The sequence below is a fragment of the Lathamus discolor genome, chromosome 3 (genome assembly GCF_037157495.1).
Source record: "Lathamus discolor isolate bLatDis1 chromosome 3, bLatDis1.hap1, whole genome shotgun sequence".
NCBI lineage: Eukaryota > Metazoa > Chordata > Aves > Psittaciformes > Psittacidae > Lathamus > Lathamus discolor.
Window position 1 is genome coordinate 145,899,288 of NC_088886.1, and position 23,176 is coordinate 145,922,463.

The 23,176-nt window shown below is 41.0% G+C and overlaps 1 protein-coding gene and 1 non-coding gene across 2 annotated transcripts in view; both read right to left on the reverse strand.

Annotated features, from left to right (window-relative positions):
• Positions 1–735: 735 nt before the first annotated feature.
• EIF3A (eukaryotic translation initiation factor 3 subunit A) overlaps positions 736–23,176 on the reverse strand; it is a 35,242-nt gene continuing 12,801 nt past the window's right edge. The window contains exons 8-22 of the mRNA XM_065672371.1: positions 22,935–23,039; positions 22,344–22,442; positions 21,524–21,640; positions 20,404–20,589; positions 17,188–17,535; positions 16,538–16,642; positions 14,689–14,802; positions 14,293–14,415; positions 13,643–13,796; positions 12,945–13,129; positions 11,141–11,229; positions 5,881–6,731; positions 4,366–4,540; positions 3,651–3,820; positions 736–2,011 (exon numbers count right to left, since the gene is read on the reverse strand). Coding sequence (XP_065528443.1) covers positions 1,770–2,011; positions 3,651–3,820; positions 4,366–4,540; positions 5,881–6,731; positions 11,141–11,229; positions 12,945–13,129; positions 13,643–13,796; positions 14,293–14,415; positions 14,689–14,802; positions 16,538–16,642; positions 17,188–17,535; positions 20,404–20,589; positions 21,524–21,640; positions 22,344–22,442; positions 22,935–23,039 — 3,063 coding nt within the window. The 3' untranslated portion in view covers positions 736–1,769. The remainder of the gene's footprint in view (positions 2,012–3,650; positions 3,821–4,365; positions 4,541–5,880; positions 6,732–11,140; positions 11,230–12,944; positions 13,130–13,642; positions 13,797–14,292; positions 14,416–14,688; positions 14,803–16,537; positions 16,643–17,187; positions 17,536–20,403; positions 20,590–21,523; positions 21,641–22,343; positions 22,443–22,934; positions 23,040–23,176) is intronic.
• On the reverse strand, positions 21,845–21,977 carry LOC136012418 (small nucleolar RNA SNORA19). Its single transcript, XR_010611717.1, has one exon. It is a non-coding gene; the product is annotated as a small nucleolar RNA SNORA19 (small nucleolar RNA).

The window sequence follows — 23,176 nt, forward strand, 5'->3', positions numbered from 1 at the left end:
CTCCAGTGGAAGGGGTCCCTGTCCATGGCAGGGGTTGGAGCTGGATGAGCTTTAAGGTCCCTTCCAACCCAAACCAGTCTGCGATTCTGTTTTTTCAGCCTAGGAGCAGCCACATTGCCTGGACAGGCTGTGCCCTCTACAGCCCTGCAGGTTTTCAAGACCACAATAGAAAAAAGTGTTCTGAGCAACAGTCATTTCACAGCCAGAGGGGACGTAAGCTCCTGGGTCCCCTTTAGCAGGCATGATCCAGTGATCCCTTACACAGAATATAAGGACAGGAAAAGGCAGCTGAACAGCAGCAGCATGAACTGCTCCAAAGCCCATAGGTATTTTCTGTTACTGGATAGCTGCTTCTCTCTAGTTCCATCCCTTATAGGAACTCTTGTGATAAGCAAAACCCACAGGTTTGTTTTTTTCTTAGAAAACACCACTCTTCTGAAGGAATTCTGTGACTCAACAAGCAATGACGTAACAGGCTCTAAAGGCACAAACATCTGACCAAGTTCTCCCTGAGAAACCTGCTGGTCCTGGCTAACTCAGAAGAGAGCAAGGATAGGTAGGACACAAAGAGCATTACAACTTCTGTTCACACCCATTAGGGCTAAACCAGGTTTCTCAGGAATGAATAAACTATCCCAGGTATTCCACTGGTCTCCATCTAGTGCAGAAACAGGTGTACACGGATAGGAAAGAGTTTTGCCATAACGTGCTAAGAAGTCAAGACGCTGCAGCAGCTAATTCCTTAAGTTGTTTATTTATCATTGAAGAAACACACAGCAGCAAGTTCTGTGTTGGCCTCAGTATAACCAGATAATTACTCGTTGTTACTGCACCCAAAGTTGAAGTCAACACAGCCATTACTACAGATCACTTTTTTTTTTGAAAGGGAAAGAATTGACCCTGAAGACAAAGAATTGGGGGAAAATTCAACAATTTCTCCAAAAACCACACATTTTAAATAGGACAATATTTATAAATCCTTGAAAGGCAATGAATTATCCAGGAATGGAAAAAGCAGTTGTGATGTTGGCAACAGAAAATACACAGCCATATGCTTACCGAAACACTGCGTTTGTAAAAGCTGGAAGTTGGGTGGTTGTCCTGTTGCAGCAGAACATAGTACTGGAACCATAACTGCAGAGTGGCCTTGCAGGCTCATGGATTCAAGTGAATCTACAGAAGACATCCCAGCACAGCTGATGCTCATGTTTATCCTATTTAAGTCAAATTTGAACAACTTACTGAATTTAGATAGCAATAAAACATGCTTCAAACCGCCTGCCCTCAAAGATACCCAGGTAAAAGAGGGCTTTTATATTGGTTTTTCTATCTTTTTGGTTAATTATGGAGCTTCATTTAGCTCTGCTTTTTCCACTGTGTGGACAGAGGTGATTTTAATGCATGTTCTGCGGTGCTAACACCCCGTTCCAAATTAAGAAGCACTAAAAGTGAAAAGGTCATCCTGTTTTGGTGTGAGATGGAAGCACTACTCAGGACAATTGGGCTTGCTTCTTTTTATTTCAGCAACCAGTGACCCATGAAAGAAGCATCGTTTGGAATTTCAAATCCTGGCATTCAATTCCCAACCTTCTGCTGTGAGTTTTGTGCATGATCAATCTATATGAGTAAGTAATTCAAGCTCATGCTTTCATGTTACCTCAAAACATTTGTTAAAGAATTCCAATTCAGAATGTTTATAAGCACAAATATAATCTGTGGATTCCAACAAATCAAAGCTAAAACATTGGTTAAACTCTGCTGATCTCCACTTAACGTCGTACTGTGGTCCACCCTTCTTCATCTGTCTCGTTTTTAGTACGGCGAACGGGCTCACGTTCCTTCTCTGTTTTCCAGGAACCTTTCTCCTTCTCCCCATCTCTTTCTCGATCCTTTGCTGCTGCTGCGGGAGCAGAAGCTGGAGAAGCAGCAGAAGCAGGGGCTGAGCGCCGAACTGTCTCACGTTCTTCTCCGCGTTCTTCTCTCCTATCGTCAGCACGTCGCCATGAGCTTGCTACAGAGAGAGACAATAAAACCACCTTTGTCAGGCTCCACCAGCAGTTTAAACAAATATACCCACCACCAACAACCTGATTTACTGACTCTCACTCCTGCCAAGAGGTAACGTGATGACAACAGCCAAATGCAGTTTAATTTGATAGTGAAGTAATGGACAGGGACTACTTGAGCCTCTTTCCAGGTTTGGGATTGTTGTTGGGAAGCCAAGCGTCATCTTTAAAGCACCTAAGAATGTTCTATTGATGTACATGGGTTTATGATGTAAAAATATATTCTTGTATTATTATCAGAATTAAAAGCACAAAGCATTGAAATGCAATTGAGAAGCAAAGAGATGAGGAGCTTGAAGTCCCCATAATCCAGGAAGAAATGGTTGGTGACCTCCTGCTCCCACTCAGACAAAGACAAGTCTATGGGGCCATGACTGAACCCTGAAATGGAAAAATGCGAACTTACTTAAACACTCATGGAAAATGTTCACTGCCTCAAAACACAGCAAATTACTCTTCAGCCTCCTGAAACCAGAGGTTTACACACCACTGAACTACACAACCCTGCTGGTAACAGCATTCCCGTCCTTTACTGTATGAGGAACTGTTAATGTCCACTAGAAGGGAGCTCAGAACTCTGCCCCAGCTAGGTGTGAACAAAGCTGTGTCCAACACCAACCAGGAAAACACAGAAACCTCCTGATACATTAAAAATATAGATAAAGATAATCTTCACATTGAGAACCCTCACCCCTGGGGTCCTTTTCTGCCCCCTGACAGCACCCACACTTGAGGCAGACACCAAATGAACATGAGAATGCCAGAACTGGAAGACGTGGCATCTCAGGCTAAATGTATTGCTGTTCCTGTGCTTTTAGAACACAGCAAAGGATTAATAAATGTACATAATTAAAACAGGTAAATGGATGTAATTATAATAGGTTATTCATCAAATTCAGTAGCATTAATAGTGTGAAAGCCATAGGGCCTTGTCTGGAACTGTTTCCCCTCATACTTGAACAATTTTAAGAAATGAAATTCAGAAACGAGACAGAAATGAACCAAAAATGGGAGGTCTGTCTTGATAATTTCACTAAGAGAATTTCATTCACCCTGAACATGAAAAGTACTATGAAAACAGCACATTTCAAATGTTGTCCTTCCCCTGCAGATGTGAAATGCTACTGTGCTAGAAAAGAGTGCAGCTAAAAAAGTTAAGATTCAAGGAAGAATTCTCAATGACACTAAAGCTTCTGTCACTTTGCTTATGCAAAGGGTGTTTAAGTGCCTGAAAATATAATTTATTCCCACTTTACCATATCCTTTCACTGTCAGAGTAACATGAAGGCCTTATGATCATAGAAACACAGAATGGTTTGTGTCTGAAGGGGTCTTAAAGCTCACCCAGTTCCAACCCCCTGCCACAGGCAGGGACCCCTTCCACTGGAGCAGCTTGCTCCAAGCCCCTGTGTCCAACCTGGCCTTGAGCACTGCCAGGGATGGGGCAGCCACAGCTTCTCTGGGCACCCTGTGCCAGCGCCTCAGCACCCTCACAGGGAAGAGCTTCTGCCTAAGAGCTCATCTCAGTCTCCCCTCGGGCAGGTTAAAGCCATTCCCCTTGGCCTGTCACTGCAATAAACATACGTTCTTCACGGTCAGATCTGGGGGGTGGTCCTCTCCTGAGGGGTGTATCTCTGTCATCAGTACGTCGATCTCTCATGTCACGACCACCTCTGTCCCAGTCTTCACGACGACTTGAATCTCTCCAGCTAGAAGTTTCCTCAGCTGGTCCTCTTCTCCAGCCAGCATCATCCCTATTGCCATTCAAAATATGAAATAAGACTAAATGTTAAGATTTTACCTTTGCTATGGAAAGCAGCAATGCTAAATCACAGCACAGCTGTTTTCAGGCCCAGCGGGCCTCTCTTTAATGTACTGACATACTTCCAAAGCCTCTTCCATTTTTCTGAGGCCTAACATGAAATTCTCTTGAGAACAGGTTAAAAATAAATTTAACGCAGTAAAGCATTGTGGAATCTCTTCTGTAAACAGCTAACATTGTCTTAAAAGTAACAAAAAAGGCTCTAAAATCATAGAATCATACTATCACAGATTGGTTTGTGTTGGAAGGGACGTTAAAGCTCATCCAGTTCCAACCCTCTGCCATGGGCAGGGACACCTTCCACTAGAGCAGGCTGCTCCAAGCCCTGTCCAGCATGGCCTCTATCCAGTTACTGCCTTCAAGTGCTTAGCTTCATACAACCCAACACTGTTTCTTTCACTCAGTCAGGTCACATTATCAACAGGGCACTGCTGTTTAAAAAGAAACATTGTGGGAGCATTAGGCAGGGACTCCAACCTGGGGCGCCTGAAACGATCCTCTCGATCGAAATCTCTCTCTCTGTCGAACTCCCGGTCCTTCTCGTTTTCATCACGATCTTTGTCTCGATCCCATTCACGGTCTCCTGGAGGTCTGGAGTCCCGGGGAGGCCCCCAGCTGTCCTCACGAGCCTTTTCCCGTTCTCTCCATCCCCCTGTAAATAAGAAACAGTGAAAGGAATACGTGCCTGACCTCTGACCTCCCTGGAGACAAAGAACCCTTTACTTCCCTCATTGAAACTGGTTCTTCAGGTTTTCATCTCTGAGCATCCAGCTCAAGATGCCTGTACAAAGCGTGCACGTTGAGTGGGAGCCACACACAACACACTGTAGAATTATATGAGGACACTACTATGTACCTTATCCATCAGTTCTGCCTGAAACACTGCAGCAGAGCTGGTTACACCCTGCAGCTTTCAGGCAGAAAGCACAAACCTCTCAAGGGTCTTGGGCAAAACAAGCGCAGGAGGGGTTTTACTTCAGTATGAGAACGAGTAAAGGGACTAGAGCTTAGACAGCAGATTCTTTGTGAAAATCTACGAAGGAGGAGATTTAAGGCAAGAAAACTTTTTAAGAGCTTATTGCTCTTTAAAGCACTACTTTAAAATAAGGCTCTCATTCACCATCTGCTTACACAGTGCGTCCTGCAGTATCATGCAGTTATTTATGACTGGGAGCTCTTTATTGTGCTTTTTCTTTGAAGAGGAGAAAGGAGAAAACTATTGGGAGTGTGGATTTTGAGATTTACGGTAACTTTCCTAGAGGTTTGGATTACAGAATTAGTGTCTATGAAGTTGATGTGGTGCCTGTGAATACATAAATCTGAATAAAAAGAACCAGATTAAAATAATGTTTAATATTTAAACATCAACAGCTCAAAAAAGAATCAGAAACAGTTGTTCTACTCACTGTCAACATGGTTTAAGACTAGAAATAAACTAGACTAGAACAGGATAATTCAGATTGGAGTGGACAACCTCCTGACACATCCCCTACCAGCTCCTGCTCAAAGTAGGATCTTCAACAAAGGTAGACACCAAAGCTAAAAAGAGCCATGGTAACACCAGTAATATCTTCGTACACATAAAAAAGGCCTCTCAAAACCAGACCCACTTCAATGATGTATCAAAATCCTCCTCAGGAGGAAGTTAACTGCAGACACAGAGGAGAAAGGGTAAGAGACCGAGGTGTGCTAAGAGAGTATGTTTCTCTCCCATCAAGAGCATTCAACTTGTGTAGTTTTTGCACACAGCATTACTCTGTGACCTTTAGGTATCTTCCAAGCAAGCAATGGACACCGCACTTCTTTTATCTTTAATTCAACCAAATCAAAAAGTCTGCATTATACTAAGTAACGGAGTGCCCATATTAGCCAAATTAATCCAGATGTTTTCAGAGCTGATTCTCCTACCTCTGGCACCAAGTACACTACATCCATTACCTACTGGGTTAAGACACTCTTAGGAGGGAAGATTAGTGTGTCACCGTATTTTACCTGGTTTCCCAAATGGTCTCCAAGGACCTGGCCTTGAATCATCACCACCACGCCATGGGCCCCTGTCATCATCTCGTCTGGAGAGCCTGTCGTCATCTGTGCTCCGCCAAGGCCCCCTGTCGTCATCACGCCTTGACATCCTGTCGTCATCCATCCCGCGCCTGGGGCCTCTGTCATCATCCATCCCACGCCTGGGACCTCTGTCATCATCCATCCCGCGCCTGGGACCCCTGTCATCATCTGCAGCACGCCAGCTGCCCCGGTCATCATCCAGCCCTCGTCTGGGTGGCCTGTCATCATCTAAAGCACGTCTGGGTGGCCTGTCATCATCCAAAGCACGTCTGGGTGGCCTGTCATCATCTAAAGCACGTCTGGGTGGCCTGTCGTCATCCATTCCACGTCTAGGTCCTCTGTCGTCATCTGCTGCACGCCAACTGCCTCTGTCATCGTCCAAGCCGCGTCTGGGTGGCCTGTCATCATCCAAAGCACGTCTGGGCGGCCTGTCATCATCCAAAGCACGTCTAGGTGGCCTGTCATCATCCATTCCACGCCTGGGACCTCTATCGTCATCTGCAGCCCGCCAACTGCCTCTATCATCATCCAAACCTCGCCTGGGCGGCCTGTCCTCATCCAATCCACGTCTGAGCGGCCTGTCCTCCTCCCCTTCACGCCTGGGGGGTCTGTCCTCCTCCCCTTCACGTCTAGGTGGCCTGTCCTCTGCTGAATCCACAGAAGGACGTTCCTTTTCTTCTGCAGCACCACGTCGGGGTAGATCGTCACCACGTCGAGGTAGATCATCAGCACGTCGGAAAGATCTTTCATCATCTCTTGCTTCCCCTCGCCGCCAATCTCTACAAAACCATAGGGAATGAGCATAGAAGCTAACATCCAGGAAAGCTTTACATATTAGACAGTATCAAACCCCTCAAGGCCATTTCTAAATGTATCCACTTAGTGTGTGGTTGCAAACACATATGCAAGTGTTCAAATGCACTAACTGCCTTTATTGCTATGGGAAAACAGCAGGTCGCCATCCCTACGGCCTCAGTAGACTGAGTAGTTTACTATTTCCTTCAGAACTACAGTTTGAAGGGGATAACTACAGTTCCTGTTGGTTATCGGCTGCAACACAACAGAGAAGAGGTTTGGCTTCTATACTAAGCCTAATTTGACAAACTCGAGCTAAGTCGAACCAGTATTAAAACCCCCACATCAAGTAAGTATCCCCCTTCTTCACTCACATGCCAACCTTTTAGTTCAGTCCCTGTTTTCATATGTTTTGGCAAAGTCCCAGCCCAACAGATTGGCAATACTTTCATTGACCAGCATCCACAACTAGACAGAGCTGCACAATGTAGTAAACTCACGACTCAACCCACTGCTACCACTTGACAGTGAGCAGGGTGCACCAGGCCCTGGCAGTGCTTGTACAGACTCTCCTTAGCAGGGATGTACGTGGGATGTGAAGAACTGGTGAGCGTTCCCTGGGCTATTGAGTCATCAGTTCATCTTGAAAATACGTTTGGATGTGTAACACTGGAAAGATCTGACACTGCTGAACAACAATTAAGAGGCTTCCACTCTTGTCTCTTTGCTGGATGCACCATTTACTTCAATGTCCACAGGATTTTACACCCAGATTTAGACCATAAGCGTTGGCTTCGTCACCAGATTAATTTCTTTATTTCAGGAAATTACCCTATCTAAGCTAGCTCCTGAGCAATAAACAAGGACCAGTACATCACAGAGATGTACTGGTACCCGCTCCCTGGCAAGAGAAAATGCACTGGGGCTGAATCTCATGGCTTCAAGAAGTAAAATCAAAACCAAAACAACCAACTACCACCCACTCCCTGGTTAAGAAATCCACTATGCTACTAAAATACAAACAAAAGCACAGCAAGGACTTGCTACAAAACAACAGATGTAGGACCGCAAGAGGTGAGAACAAAGAGGCAACAGTCTGTGACAACTCTGCAGCTCAAGAAAATCGAAGAATTGAGAGGAGTGTTATTTCCTAGCTTTGGAAGAATGCAATTACCATTGAGCTGTGAGATAAAAACAAGACATGGAGATTGTTAGCTTCCATTTAGACTCAAATTGGATCATCTCCTTTCAAAAACCTGATTATTTTGACATAAAAAGACATGTAGAGAAATGGTTATAAAGTTCATAAACTGAGCAAGCATTTCATTCATTCATACTCTGGTATTGTTTCAGGGGTTGGGGATTTTTAAACCCATTTTTGAGCTTGCAGGTGAAATTATACCTCTGTTGGTTTTATATATTTTCTCATTTGACAACTTTAGTGTTCAGATTTCAGCTTTTGTCCTTCTTTCCCTCTTAGAAATCCCAACTCCCACTTTAAAAGTTTACTGACATTAAATCAAACAGCATCTGATAGATGAGTAAGAACAGAGGATGCATGAATACTAAGAACATTACTGAACAGCAGTCACTGCTAGCAATGCAATCCAGTTGCTATCTCCATTTTGCAATAACCTCTCAAAACTTTACACACACACCTACAAGAGCTGAAAGCCTTTAGGTTGCTTTACCAAACAAAGCACAAACTTGGTGCAGATCCACACTGTAGTGTCAGGTTTGTAACTGTTTTGCTTGTCTTAACCCAGGCACAAACAGCACAGTCATAAAATATGGGTCAACTCCCCTTTTCTATACATTCTAGCTTTTAGTATTTTTTGACCATAACCACATACGCATTTGTTGATCCTCTGGGATAACAACCTGTGGCGGTAACAGCTCTAATGGGCTATGATAGGTAGGAAAGCCTGCAGCACTGCCCTGCCTCTTCTAGTGAACACCAGGTCTGTATTAGTTGCCATTTCATGGTCTCACTGAGCAAGCACCCAGTTCTTGGCAGCATTTTATGGATTTTCTGTGATCTAAAGAACAAGAGGTTACTTTTTCTTTTAAATAAACTGGCTTTTAATTAAACTCCTCCACAGCACTTCTATGTTAACCTGTTTCTCCAGCTACAATATTTGTAATATTTTTCTGTATCAGAATTGACTTTCTTCTCTTCCTAGTTGTGTTTTGCTCTTGTTTCTTATGGGAACTTTAACCTTTCCTGCAGAGTGAAGGAACAAAGCAAATACTCACAAGATAGTCATACCTCACTGTAAAGCTGTCCAAAAGGCAGACAGCCCTTGCTGGACTCTTCTGCCTCTCTGTAATCTTTTTTCTTGTAACTGGAAGCATGATATGGAACAGACTAACACTGGAACATGCCAGTCCCCTGGAGTTCAGCATTCTGGGGATTGCTGCTTGGTACAGTCGGTTGCTCCATGACTTTGGTACCTCTGTACCAAAAGAACATGTATACCAGGACTGTGCCATTTCCATTGTCTGTGAGACAGATTTTATAGCTTCTCTCCTTGACTAGCATCTATAAAGACTTTTTACGGTATATATCCAATAGGTGTACTTACATGCTGCAAATTAAATCTGATGCTGTTACTGAATTTATCACTCAACTTAGAAATACACTTTGGAATTACTTAACAGTGAGGTTGCACTGCTGTCTTTGTATTCAATATACCCCACTTTAGGATTAAAATCCAACTGAAGGTAGAATGGGGCTACTAAAGAATGCAGAATTAAACTTTTCACTGCAATTATGCCTGGGCCTCATCACTTTGTTATTTCCTAAGTTCAGCAAAAATAAAATAGTTAAACACTGCTTTAGTTGAAATTCCGCAGTGTTATTAATTTTAACTGTTATTGGTACTTCCTTCTAGTATTCCTCAGTATATTCCTTTTAGTAAAAGACAGAAGGAAAGTTTTATTGAACATGCTACATAACAATGCAAAACATGCCTAATTTTAACCCTTTGGCAGTCACTCAGCTTGATTTCTACAAAAGCTGTATGAGAAATCATAGAATCCCAGACTGGTTTGGGTTGGAAGGGACCTTACAGCTCATCCAGCTCCAACCCGTCACGGGCAGGGACACCTTCCACTAGAGCAGCTTGCTTCAAGCCCCTGTGTCCAACCTGGCCTTGAGCACTGCCAGGGATGGGGCAGCCACAGCTTCTCTGGGCACCCTGTGCCAGCGCCTCAGCACCCTCACAGGGAAGAGTTTCTGCGTAAGAGCTCATCTCAGTCTCCCCTCTGGCAGGTTAAAGCCATCCCCTTTGTCCTGTTCCTTTAACACTTCAGGGATGGGGCAGCCATGGCTTCCAAAATGACTAAGACAACACTTATTCAAAAAAAACCTATGCTATAATGATTCAGAAATTAATATGGGTCACATGTATCACTGTGTGTGTGGTGGGGGGGAAAGATCACATTGAAGCATATAATTAGATGCATTAAACACTTCTGCAATATGTTAATAGCTCAAGGCTTCATCCAGGAGTTTCATTTTTAATGTTGCAACTCACAAGAAAGTGAATCACTACTAAGGAAGGCAACACAGCTGTTAAGGAAAGACAGAAAAGACTATTTTGCTTATCGAGAGATGGTACTCTTCCAATGTTAGAAGAAATAACTACAGAATGTAAATGAATTTGCTTCATTGCAGTCAGAGTAAGTGTAATGGATATAAATTGCTGCACTGGCAATCATGGTTGGACATTTGTAAAAATCTATCTGCTTGGAAGGCTATTAAGCAACAAAACATATTGCCAACTGGACCAAACAGTGGTACCTCCATCAGTACAGGTGAACATACCCACAACTCCTAAAATACGTACATGTGAACAAGTATCTTTCTTGGGGTTTTGTGTGGGTTTGTGGGAGGGGTTTTGCTGCGTTGCTGGTTTTTAAAGGACAAAGTACCTTCGGAATATTCTTCCTTCATTCAGAACTGTTTTCACCTATGGCACAGATTTTCTGCTCTGTGGATCACTCCAGGATTTGAATAGTTTTAAGACTGTGAATTTTGACTATCCTGTTCTTATATATTACTCTCAGTTTTCCAAATGGAAAATCTCAAACTGTTTCATCATCCAGGATCCCTGCACTTGCTTGTCAACCTTCCCCATTCGACAATTACACAACTGATAGCGGTGTTTGAGCAGGACAAAAAATAACCAGGAATGTTACCTGAATGAATTCCAAGATAAATCCTCCCTCTCATTTTGAGATCCTTACAAATGATTTGTTTCAGTAAAAGCAACTTTCAGAGATGTAAGGCATGAAGTATTATTCAGTTAGTGCAGCTTTAACAGTGACAACATCAAGGCAGCCTACACATTCTGAGCCCAGTACCAGGGCTCAGTAACTCAGGGATTACCTTTCCACCGGTGCTCGTCGCCATTCCGATTCTGCCTCACCACCTCTTCGCCAGGAGCTCTCAGACTCCCTATCACCCCAGCGAGACTCCTGCAAGTCAAAAGAAATCAGAATGTTCTCTCTCAATACTTCAAAATGAAGATTTTCAACATATTAATTTACTTGTTTCAGAGCATACTTTGGCTTTAAAAACTCACCTGTCACATTGTAGATAACACTGAACTATCAGGAGTTTGAGTAACTTATGTTACATTACATACTTAAGTATGGTCTTAACTGACTGACTTTAGTGTTTCTAGCACTGTTCAACAAACAATATGTTTCCCTCTGTGCCATACTTTACTAGTAGGGTAAGTCATATGCAAATACACTAAAAAGTGTATGAACAAATGCATGAACAATAAATACCTACAGTGAGCCACAGCTCCCACCTATGAACAGAAAAAGAGGTTCTAACAGTTTCACTTTCCCTGCTGCTTAATGACAGTAGGAATGAATGAAAAGAATTATTTGCTTTTGTGCTTTCTAATCAGATCAGAAAATGTAACCGAATAAACTGAAAGCTATGTGTAGCCATTTTGTTCAGAGCACCCCAATGCACAGAACAGGTGAGGGATTTGTGTTTTATACAAGCTGTTTAGCTGAAGGGCAGAGCAGTAACGAATATTGTCTTTTTTAATACAGGTGAACTCTCTCTTACTATTGCTGGACAAAGACAAACCATTTAACTACTTCTAGCACATTCCCTAATTCCACCACAAGAAGCAAATAAGATAAACCATACAAAATACATGATTTCACATCACCACACAACCTCATTATAACAGGATATTCTGGATTAAAACTGCTCTTTGAAAGTGTTTTTATTTGTCAGAGCTTCAATATGAGGAAATACAGAGGTTGCACAAGATCTTGCATATCCACTACTCCATGACTGCCTACTTAAATGCTTTTGAACTGACCCCAACAAACCAGAGTAAGCAAAGAAAGAATCCCAAAACTGCAAATGGTATTTTTCTAAGTGGTACAGTTATCTCTCTCAGAACCTGAGCCAGCTTCTGCCTGTGATCAAGTGCCCATGGCTGGGAGTACCTCTGATGTGAAAAATACCAGCGGTGTTTGGACTATGGACTATGAAAACAATTTATACGGGCTCTGATCACTTATCTTCACAGGGTCACTCAATGGAGTATTCATTAAACACAGATTATGGCTATGGTGGATGAAACTCGAAGCTAGTTCTCTTATTGAGAAGTTCTGAGAAAGTGGGAGTGTAGGTTTGTGGTACTCAGTTACTTTCTTTTAAATCATTAAGCATTTATTTTAGCTTTTGTTTCCTGTTGCTCATATTTGTGGGAATGTTGCACACACCTCTTGGTTTTAATTATTGAGTATTTCTTATCTTTTATCAAACTATGCTTTTATGTTTAGTTTGGGATTTTCCTTCAGTATTTACTGTAATTCCTGACTTTGGCAAGAGTCACTACACTTGCTTCCAATATAGCTTTCATTCTTTAGTGTTACTGAAATAGGTGGTTTTATTCAATATTCTTTTTAGTCTTTATTAAACAACTTAGAGGTCTTAGCAATTTCTTTTTTTTACGTTATTACTCAACTGCAGATTCCAAATGCTGACAGCGAGCTGAAACTAAGTGACCATCACCTGACTTGTTAAGTTAGCCACTTATGCTACAACTTCAAAACCAGAATTAACCTACAAGTAAGCTTCCAATGCTACCATCTTCTTCCAAGTCATCTACAGAAGAAGGAGCAGACAAGAAGAGAATCCTGCAGGTATTACCCACCTTTCTTGAGAACGGGTCATCCAGCCCTCTCCTCTCTTCTTCTCGACGACGCTCCCTCTCTTCTATCTCCATTTCTCTCTGACGTTTTTTCTTCTCCAGTTCTTCCAGTTTCTTGACCCGTTCCTGGTATTCCCGCTGCTCCTGCTCACGTTTCTCACGCTCAATGCGTTCCTTTTCCTCACGCTCTGCAGAGGTAGAAACATAAATACACTGTATTGCCTTTTCTAAAGCCTTGCAACTGGCTACCAGACAAGGCAATTCATAAAGAAAGGTGTGAGTTGCTTACAGTGCTTAAGTTCTTGACCCAACACCAAAGTTCCCTTTCTATTCTATTTCAGATGTGCACAAACAAGCGGCCAGAACTCAAACTAAATGACTAAATTCAAAGACTTAATTTTCATTAGCATCCCTTACATCATCCTTTATTCTCTGGAAGAACAGGAGGGCAGGAAGCATTCGTTTGCTTTCATTTTCTCTTCTTCCTATAGAGCTTTACCTTCATCTCTATGTGCACAAGAAGCATTCAGAGGGTGCATCAGGTAAAATAAAGTACAGTACCTAATAGCAGTGAAGAGTCTTCACCACTGACGTCAAAAGATATCCAATATCACAACACAGTGAAACAAGGAGTTACCTACATACCCATCTGGAATGGGTGAAGGATGCAAAGGACAAAATGATCATGTTTTCAATGGTACCTTTGAGCAGCTGTTCTTCTCGTAATCGTTGCTCTTCCTCCTCCTTCTCTCTGTAGTAAGTAATGCGCCTCTCCTCTTTGCGCTGCCTCTTGCGCTCCTCCAGGCGGTTACGCCTCTCTTCCGTTAATCGTTCCTGGAACTGCTTGAGCTTATCCTGAAACACACATGGAAACACCAGAACTGTAACATTTAAGAGGTAGACACTTACACAGATTGCTAAATAAAGCTGAAAAGCAAACCAACTGCAGCATATTAACTTTGCTGTGCTGAAGGAAAACACCTGGTTGCCCTTGCAACCTGTTCTGCAGTTGATTTCATACAAGGGAATATACTCCTATGTAAAAGACAATCACCATGCACAATTCCAGTCCTTCACCTGCTTTTTCAGGAAAGGAATTACCTGAATAATTTATCTACACCTAAAGTTATATAGAAATTACCTATACTGTTGCAAAGAATCATATGCAGCTATTGAACTTAATACTTTGCTGGATGGGTCTTTTTTAAACAGTTCTTGCTGCAACATGGCCAAATAATCAAAGCTATAACACCTAGTAGTAGTATTTCAATATTATTGTGCATATTATCTTATCCAAGTACATTCCCTCACTTTAGGGGAATATTTTATTACAATACCATAGCTCCTGTACCTCATAAACTGTTCGTCGTGATGCTTTGAGCCTGGCTTCAAATAAATCTCTATCCTCCAGCATCCTTGAGAGTCTGTTCTTGTGCTCAAGAGCTTTCTCACGCTCCAACTGCAAAGTGGTGATCTAAAAACAGAAAATACACAAAGTATTACACAGTAAAATCTTGCTATATATTTGTATTGAATCTACCTCAGCCACTAGGAATAATCTTTTCCTCTTTCAGATCTAAGGCAGAAGACACTGCTGCCCACTAGCACAATGAAACTGTGAAGCTAACACTTCACTTGTTACACCAACTTCTTCCCTTGGATTGAGGTGGGGGAAGAAAGAAGTGCAAATCCCAGTATTTTTCATTCACCACTAATGGACTTTATCATCTAACAAAAACCATCTTACCCTTTCTTCTTCTTGTTGCTCCCACAGCTCCATATCATGCACTCTCTGCTCCTCATATGCAGTCTTTATCAAAGGAATTTCTTCTAAGCGCTTGGCTCTTTCAAAGTAGTCAATCTGAATAAAGATAACACACCTTTAGCATGCCTCGATGCAAAGACCAGATCTTGGCAGACTCAATCTCCAGCACGCCCCAAAGAAAAGCCCAATATCTGGAGACTTCTGCAATATGTACTATTGTTACAGAATAACAACCATATTGGACCACATCAAAGGTCCGCCTAACCAAGAACCTGCCTCTCCTGCTGGCACCTAAATGCACTCCTAAGCAAAGATGCAAGAACGGAGACAGGCACATATACAATATTCTCTCAGCATCATCAATTTCCAGCTTCCAGCATTGCCTGTATTGAAGTTTTTTTGTATTTAGTAGTCATTGGTGGATTCCTCCTCTTGTTCTTTTGAACTCATAGAAGGTTTTCCTATGCAAAAATGTACTTTGGAAAGAACTCTTGTGTGTCCATGGCTCACAGCATGAAGACGCACCTTCTCCCTACAAGTAGTTCTGAATATGGCTCCTACTAGTTTCCTGGTACACTATCCCTTGCAGTCAGTGTAAGAACAACCGCTCCCCACCATCAGCTGTTACAACAGATACACTCTTAGAGACTGGTACCACATCCTCCCTCTAGAAATCTTTCAGACATAGGGGTACTATTTTACACAGACATTTCTTGCACAGAAGCCAATCCGCATCACTGGTAATCCCTCCTCTCAAACTTGCAGTTCAACTGCATCCTCTCTTGAGGTACAGACCAGAGACGCAGAAGAACCAAGTTCTCTTTCCTGAGTAAGAACATTAAGCTTGGAACCTATCATTCAATACATAAAGCTAAAGATCTGGGCTAATTTTTTATGCTTTCCCTACATGAGATATATCTATTAAACAGAGCATCATTCAAAGACTCTCTTTTATCCCACAGCTGCTTTGCTGAAATTTTCTTGGGTGAACAACTCTGTAAAAAGCTTTCTGGAGAATCCAACTTAGTTCCACCAATCAGATCACCCTTACTCATCTGTTTTGTTCACTTCAGAGAACTCCAAGAGGAACCCTGGCTTAGAATGCTTTTATACTTTTATAGAAGCTGTGCTGACCTTTCTGGGTAGATCCTATTTACCCAGGTGACTAATTCTATTGTTTAATGTATTTTCTGCTAATTTGCAACGTGTGAGAATCAGATTTATAGCCTGCAGTAAAAAGATCCTCATTGGAACCTTTTTAACTAATTTTGCCACTTTCTAGTTATCAAGCCAGTTTTAAGTGACCTGAATAACCAACTATATCATGTAACCTCTGCTTCATTCCTAAATACAGCTGGAAGTCCTGGGCAAGTTTCACCTTGCCCAGGTTATGTATTTCTATTTACTATGACAACATGCTCCTCATGCTTTTATAGCCATCCAAGTTTCAGGCATGTCCTCTTCTGTCATCTAGAAGAGCTCTAGTAGTGGCGTTTCCTCTGTTTTAGTGAGGAATACAACGAATCAATTCAGCTTCTCTGTAATGGCCCCAACTTCTTTCAGTAATTTCCAATTACAAGTCTCCCAACCAAGACTCAGTTCACAAAGACCTTGAGTGTCCTTTTTCAAATCAACCCCATTCATTAGAACACATTTGTGCACTGATACCAGAAACCCGGTTGGTTTATAACACATCTACCTTTTTTAGTGTGAAAAAGTAACATTTTCAACAACAATATTATATCTATGTATCTGCTTCTCCATATAGGAGTTCACAAACACTAACTAAAGCATTGTATAGCCATGGGTTTGTACCCTTCATACTCTGTACCTTTTTCTCCTGATTCTTCAGCCTTTCCTGAAGTTCCTTCTTTTCTTTCTCCAGCTGTTCAACTTGTTTAGCCATAATGAAGTCAGGATCCAGTTCTTCAAGATCCTACAACCAAGTAAAGTTATCAGTACAAAATAAAGCGAACAGTTTTTGCTGTTACAAATGCAGTTGGCTGGTTTATTTGCTTCTCTGCAGTTCTCCCCTTAACTTTTAAAGTAATTTGCTTCAGACACATTCTCAGTTTCTCTTCTGGAAGAGTATTTTATGTTTTAAAAACTCTATAGCATTCGTATCTTTATTTTAAATTGAGACACAGTCCAGTTACTACAAAACCGGATCTGCAGGCCTAGTCTGTATTTCAGATACCATTCAACCAAACAAACATAAAAGCCCAAACATAGCTGGATTTAATTCCTCCAGGGAAAAAAGGTCCTATCCAAACTGAGATTTAAGGTTTACTTAGAATCAACTAAGTTGGAAAAGACTTTTAAGATCATCGAGTCCAACCGTTAAGTGTCAAACTGTCTCATTTTCAAGAGACTGTTTCTAAGAGCAGTTACAGCTCAAAACTAAATGAATGACATTCCAACAGCCTGGCAATGTAACACCGAAAGCATAAAAACATAAAACATCAACAGTAAGTTTTCTACCTCAATGTCAATATCTTTAAATGCTTTGGCTCCCAGTTCTGTCTTCTTAATCTGCTCCAAGCGCTCCCGAACAGTCTTCTTTTTGATCTGCTCATGCTCCTGAAGGATACGCTCCTTCTCCCTCTCCTTCGCCTCCTGGCGCAGCCTCTCTTCTTCAGCTTTCCGGACTTTCTGTAACTCTGCCTCACGTTGTTCCAGTTCTTCCTTTTCACGCTGTATATTTAAGCTTTCCAGGCGCTCTTTTCTTTCCTCTATAGTCTGGCGACGTGCAAGTATACGCTGGTGCTCTTTCCTTGAGTTCTTTAAGAAGGCAGTGACTGCCAGTTGATGCTGTTCCTCCTTCTCTTGCTGAATTGAAATTAAGAATAAGACAATGACGTATAGAGTATCACTTTAAAACGCACAAAGCACAGCAAATGCTTCTCAAAAAACCCTCAAAGTTAGTTTTATTCTCCAAATGTGTCACTACATGGAAATAAAGCTGCAATGGCCAATCTAATCATAGAATCACAGAACGGCTTGGGTTGGAGAGGACTTTAAGATCATCCACTTCCAACCCCCTGCCTGGGCAGGGACTCCTCACACTAAACCATGTCACCCAGGGCTCTGTCCAGCCTGGGCTTGAACACTGCCAGAGATGGAACATTAACCACTTCTCTGGGCACCCTGTGCCAGTGCCTCACCACCTTCACAGTAAAGAACTTCTTCCTTTTATCTAACCTGAAAATAATCACTCATCCAAGTGGCACACAAGGTAGTATCAACTGACAAGAAAGTTGTCTGTAAAAGACAATATTCTGTAACACATCTGAGCTACAAGTTTCACTCTTTCTTCTGTCCAAAAATAGTAATATTATTACTAATATTTAAAAGTCTAACTGAATAAGGGGTGGGAAGGTTAATCGATTTTGTCTTTGCATGTGTCAGCAAGTCCAGCACAACATAAACTGTATTACACCAAAGCTCCCTTGTTTTTAACGGTTTTTTCTTTCCAAACAAGCTAACATAAAGAGAAAAATATCCTAACTGACGCAAAGCACTATCTGTGAGATGATAAAGAACAGATGAGTCAACAATTTAGATATAAATGCTGTATATAAACCCATTCCAATTAAGTTATAAAAAGCACTACACATCTAGACACGAGGCTGTTCTTCAAGCAGCCTTCTCACCACCTCCCCATTCTCCTCCAGAGAACCTATACAGATCTGTGTAGAGATTCATGCTGGAGAGGTGTAACTGTGCCAGCTCATGGAGCTGCCCATTTTAATCACCCCAGCAAGCAGCAAAGCACTGCAGCCTGAGCAGCTCACTGAACTCCCTCAGTCATGCTGCTCCTGAAATGTGACCTACCGCCAGGGTATTTTTAGTACTCTGTCACTTCTAGGGCATTCAACAAAAACACTGATACACTTGTACTTCGGTGCAGATCTGAAAGCATTTAAAGATAAACAGAGGTGCCAGAAACTAAAGAATTAGGAGCTTTAGCTGAATGCAATGGCTTTGTGAATCGTAACAAATCTTACAGATATTTCGTTTTTAAGCACCTCAAAAATGTAAGGTTTTGACCTGAGTAACAAGGAGAAAAGTTATCAACTTGCTCTGTAGCTTCTCTAACCACACAGACTGATGTTAACCTTGATACTGTACTCCCATTTTACAACTGTAATTACTAGCACTTTTGTTTTATTCGGCTGATTGTACTAATATGAAGTATAAGACCATTTGTCATTTCTACCTATGAATGTACAGCTGAAGCACGTTTTTTCTTTCACACCAACAATCTAATAGCAATCGCTAATAAAATCTTCTTAGGGGAAAACTTACATGGAAGTATTTTTATCTTCAACACCATAAAGGTGTTTATGAGGTGTATACAGGTGTCATGATATAGTCCTACTTGTGTGCTTATATCTTAACAATATTAGCGTTTCAACTCCTATAAAGAATCTAACATGGGCATCTTGCTATCAGCCTTGCTTCCAGATGAAAAAAGTATATGTTTTCTATGAAATCTTTCATAAACATAAAGCAAAAGAAGGAATTACCACCGCTCCTTAAAGAGAAGTGAAGGCTGAACTTGCCACAACCAAAGCATGCTGGAAATCTGAGACTGATTTTACACCTACAGCACTCTGGAGAACCTGAAATGTGAGCTCATCCCTGAGTCCGACCTTGAAGCCACCAGTCCCAGTGAAGAGGACAGGCAGTGACAAGGACAGATCAGGTCTTGCATTGTGGGATCTTTTGTTCATGTTTTTAGATTCCACCATGAAGTTACATTCCAGGTTCTTCACAACAGCAGTTTCTCCAGGAAGAATAAAGAAAGCAGGGTCTTGGATTTTCAAAAGTGCATTAAACAAATCCTACGTCTATAGGGCCATCTACGGGTAAGTTATTATATGGTATATCCTAAACCTGATATATTCAACACTGGCAATTTAAATTCAAGACTCTTGTGCACATTTTAAACAAACTAGTTGGGTGCATTTAAGAATGGCCTCTTCTTCACAAGCACAAATAGCTGAAAAAGAATGAAATTAAAAGGTATACCTAATCTGAGATAACACGTTCATTACAATATAAACTTAGGTATAAAGTTCAAGTTATTAGCTTACATTTCTACTTTTATTTCCACAAGTATAGAAATGCAGCCCAACATTACTGTCGAATTAGATCAGAGATTGTTATCAGAATGCTCCAAAAAATAGAACAACACACTTCTGTAAATAACCCACCTACAAAATGTACAAGGATTTGAGTAAATACCAAAATGTACCTACTCAGAGCCTTGCAATGTCACGTTAAATTAATCATTAGATAGCTCACTGCCTCTCCTGTCAAGGAAAGGCAAACTAGCATCTCCTTCAATTATGATCTCACAACTGCAAAAGAAGCTTGTCTTGCTAAACCAGAAAATTTAGGTCTATTAGACCAGATGACTATATAACAGATGCAGAAGGATACTTGGTCATGAATAAATACATTCATGTTACACTACATTTGTATACATTAACACCTCCAGGTCAATTGTTCTGAAGGGAAGGGACAGCCATATCAATACTGATCACCCCTGCACTGAGAACAGATTACAGGAAGCAGCACTTGCTCAGACAAGCAAAAGGCTCCATAAGGGTAACAGATAAACATCACACAACCCACATGGGGGAAATGTCAGAACCTGTCACCACTTCAAGAAGACTTAAAGTGACTTACCAGTAAGTGAGGAGGCTTAATGACTGCAAGAGCTTTAGCCAGAGCTGAGGACATAGCAGTCAACTGATTCCTGATCTGCTCAGAAGGCATGCTTTGTAGTTGAGGGCCTAGAGGAGCATCTTCTCTAGTGCTGTAATTCAGGTCTGAGCCAAAACTTAGTGTCCGGGTGGTATGATCAAGGCGAACCTTTGGGGGAAAAAATAAGTATTGTATTAAACAATTTCTCTGTTTCTCTGCCTATGACCAATATGAGTCAACAGATGCTCTAAACAGAAATTACTCTGAATAAAAGTTTGTTTGATTTCCATGGTTTGTATAAAAAAACCCACACAAACAAAAAACATCACTGGAAGAGGCTAAACTTCTAATGGTTCTATGAAATGAGAGCACTGCACGACAAATTCTTGCCTCTTCCTCCACATTAGTAATACACCAAACAAGAATCCTGCCTTTAATACAGATTATATCAACACATCTAAAATATAAGCCAAAATTGTGTGTTAACCAAAATGAATTAACTAAGCTTTATCTAAAAACCTAAATGGATAAATACTAAGAAACCTTTACTAAAAAATACTTGTATCTCATCACCAGCTTAAACACTTCCTTACAGGCTGTCACTCTTTCAATACACACAACTTTACCAACAAGGCAATCTTCAACAGCAGCTGAAACATCTCAGACATCAGTGCACATTTCAGACAGTGGTGGTTTCCTTCAGTTACTTGGTTAGATAAAAAAACACATTAGCAACTGCTCAGCTCTTCAGTCTTGCACAACTAATGCAGCACAGCCAGCAATTTGCATCCCTATTTGTTAGACTTGCTTCAGGATATGCTGGATTCAATGACTGGGGCTCACAGGGCAAGTTTCAGTAAATTTCATTTCAACTTTTTACTTCTACTGGACTTTACATTAATGGTTGTTGACCTAAATCAAAAACAGACATCAAAATGTAAATAATCATCAGTTCTTAATATATTGTCACATTTTACTCTAGCTTATCTCCATCAGAACCAATTGTCTTCCTTGGATTCCATGTCAACCAGATAGCTTTCATCCAGTGTAACACACATGAATCCATACATGATTCATATACACGAATCACAGAAGAACTTACTTGTAAGTCACAATGTCTGGCTGCATCAACAATATTGCGTTCCAGCTGGAAAGCATCAACAAAAGGAACCAGGGTGGCCAGGCGAGAAAATTCAATGCTTTGATAAATCTGGGCCACCTGAATGTGAACACAAGTATTAGGTGTTTTCCTTCAGTAAAAAACAGATCAGAAATAAAGAGCTGTTGTATAAGCTATAAAGCTTAGTAAATTGCCAAGAAATTACTGTATACATAGTAATATAACTGCAAATACTCCTTTGGGATTTTGTATCTGTGCTGTAGTCAAACTTAAGCTAAGATTCAAAGCCATTCTGAATGGCTTCTTTGTATGAAGGAGACTGGCAGCAGTAGCTACGTACAGCTATACTGCTAATTAGCCTTCAACTAGTTCTTTAGCACACCAGAAATAACACTGCTCATCACTTGTAATGAAAGCAGGTCAATGAAATGTGCATTTATACAACATCTAGACACAAAAACCCCACTGAAATATCTCAACCAGAGCTTACTCCAAAAAATAGTTTGAAGAAATGATGGATTACCTTAAATAAGATCTCAGAGATCCATAATGTAGAAAATCTAGGCAAGAGATTCCAGCACTGTATGCAATCACTATTAAGTACAGCTACTACAGCTATATCTGGATGATGTACAAACCCAAAGACACAGGTTATATTCCCCCAAAAGGTACTTCAATATCACAATGGGCTTCTATTTGATGGAAAAATTTTACTTCAGCATGGAAGTTTCCAACTTGATGTTCTTCCAAGGCATTTTCTAACTTCTACGTTCTTGAGAACATACATTTTCTTTACTCATACCTGCTGCAGAAGGCGGAGGATGGTATTGTTTTGCAGGTGAGGCACATAGAGCTGCAGTTCAGGTTCCTTCTCAGCTTGGTCCTTCACCCAGTTCAGAACCTATCAAAATTCTGAAAGTTACTTTATCTGCATCAACCCTTACAACCTTCACCATTAAAGTTTAAGAAGCATGGTTCTTAAATACTTCAGTTTTACAGCTCATGAAAAAACAGCATCTCTCTGTCCAGCTACTACACTGTTTTCTGAAGTGTATCTTTCAATCAGAACACTTTATAATGGATTCCTGACATATTTTGTATGAAGGCGACTGACAGTAGTGGCAACATCTACCACGCTGCTAATTTACCTTCAAGTTCTTTTTAGCACCTCAAGTCTCTTTGTTCCCACTATCAAAGAAAAAGAATGTGATGTGCTTCAGCAATTGCAGAATTTACATTACCCCATCAACATCACATTATTCTACCTCCCAATAATCTACATTTTAATAGTAAGAACAGTCGTTGGTGTATTTTTCCACTTCCCACCAATCCTCCTCCATAAATTAATGTTAGTCAAGAGCAATTACTATATACACAGAGCTATAAAACTTACCTTGCTGACACGGCTGCATAACTTGAGCGGGTGGAAGTCTACTTCAAGCCAGTTGTAAAGTTCTTTCACTTCTGGAACAACATACTGCACCACGTTGAACCTTACCTACAGACAACAACAACGAAAACATCCAAAGATCTCAATAAATACAATTTTAACAAATAAGTTATACGTTAAGAATTTAAAATTTAAGAAGTTAAATAGACACCAGATGTACCTTCTAATAGAGAAGTCTACTTATT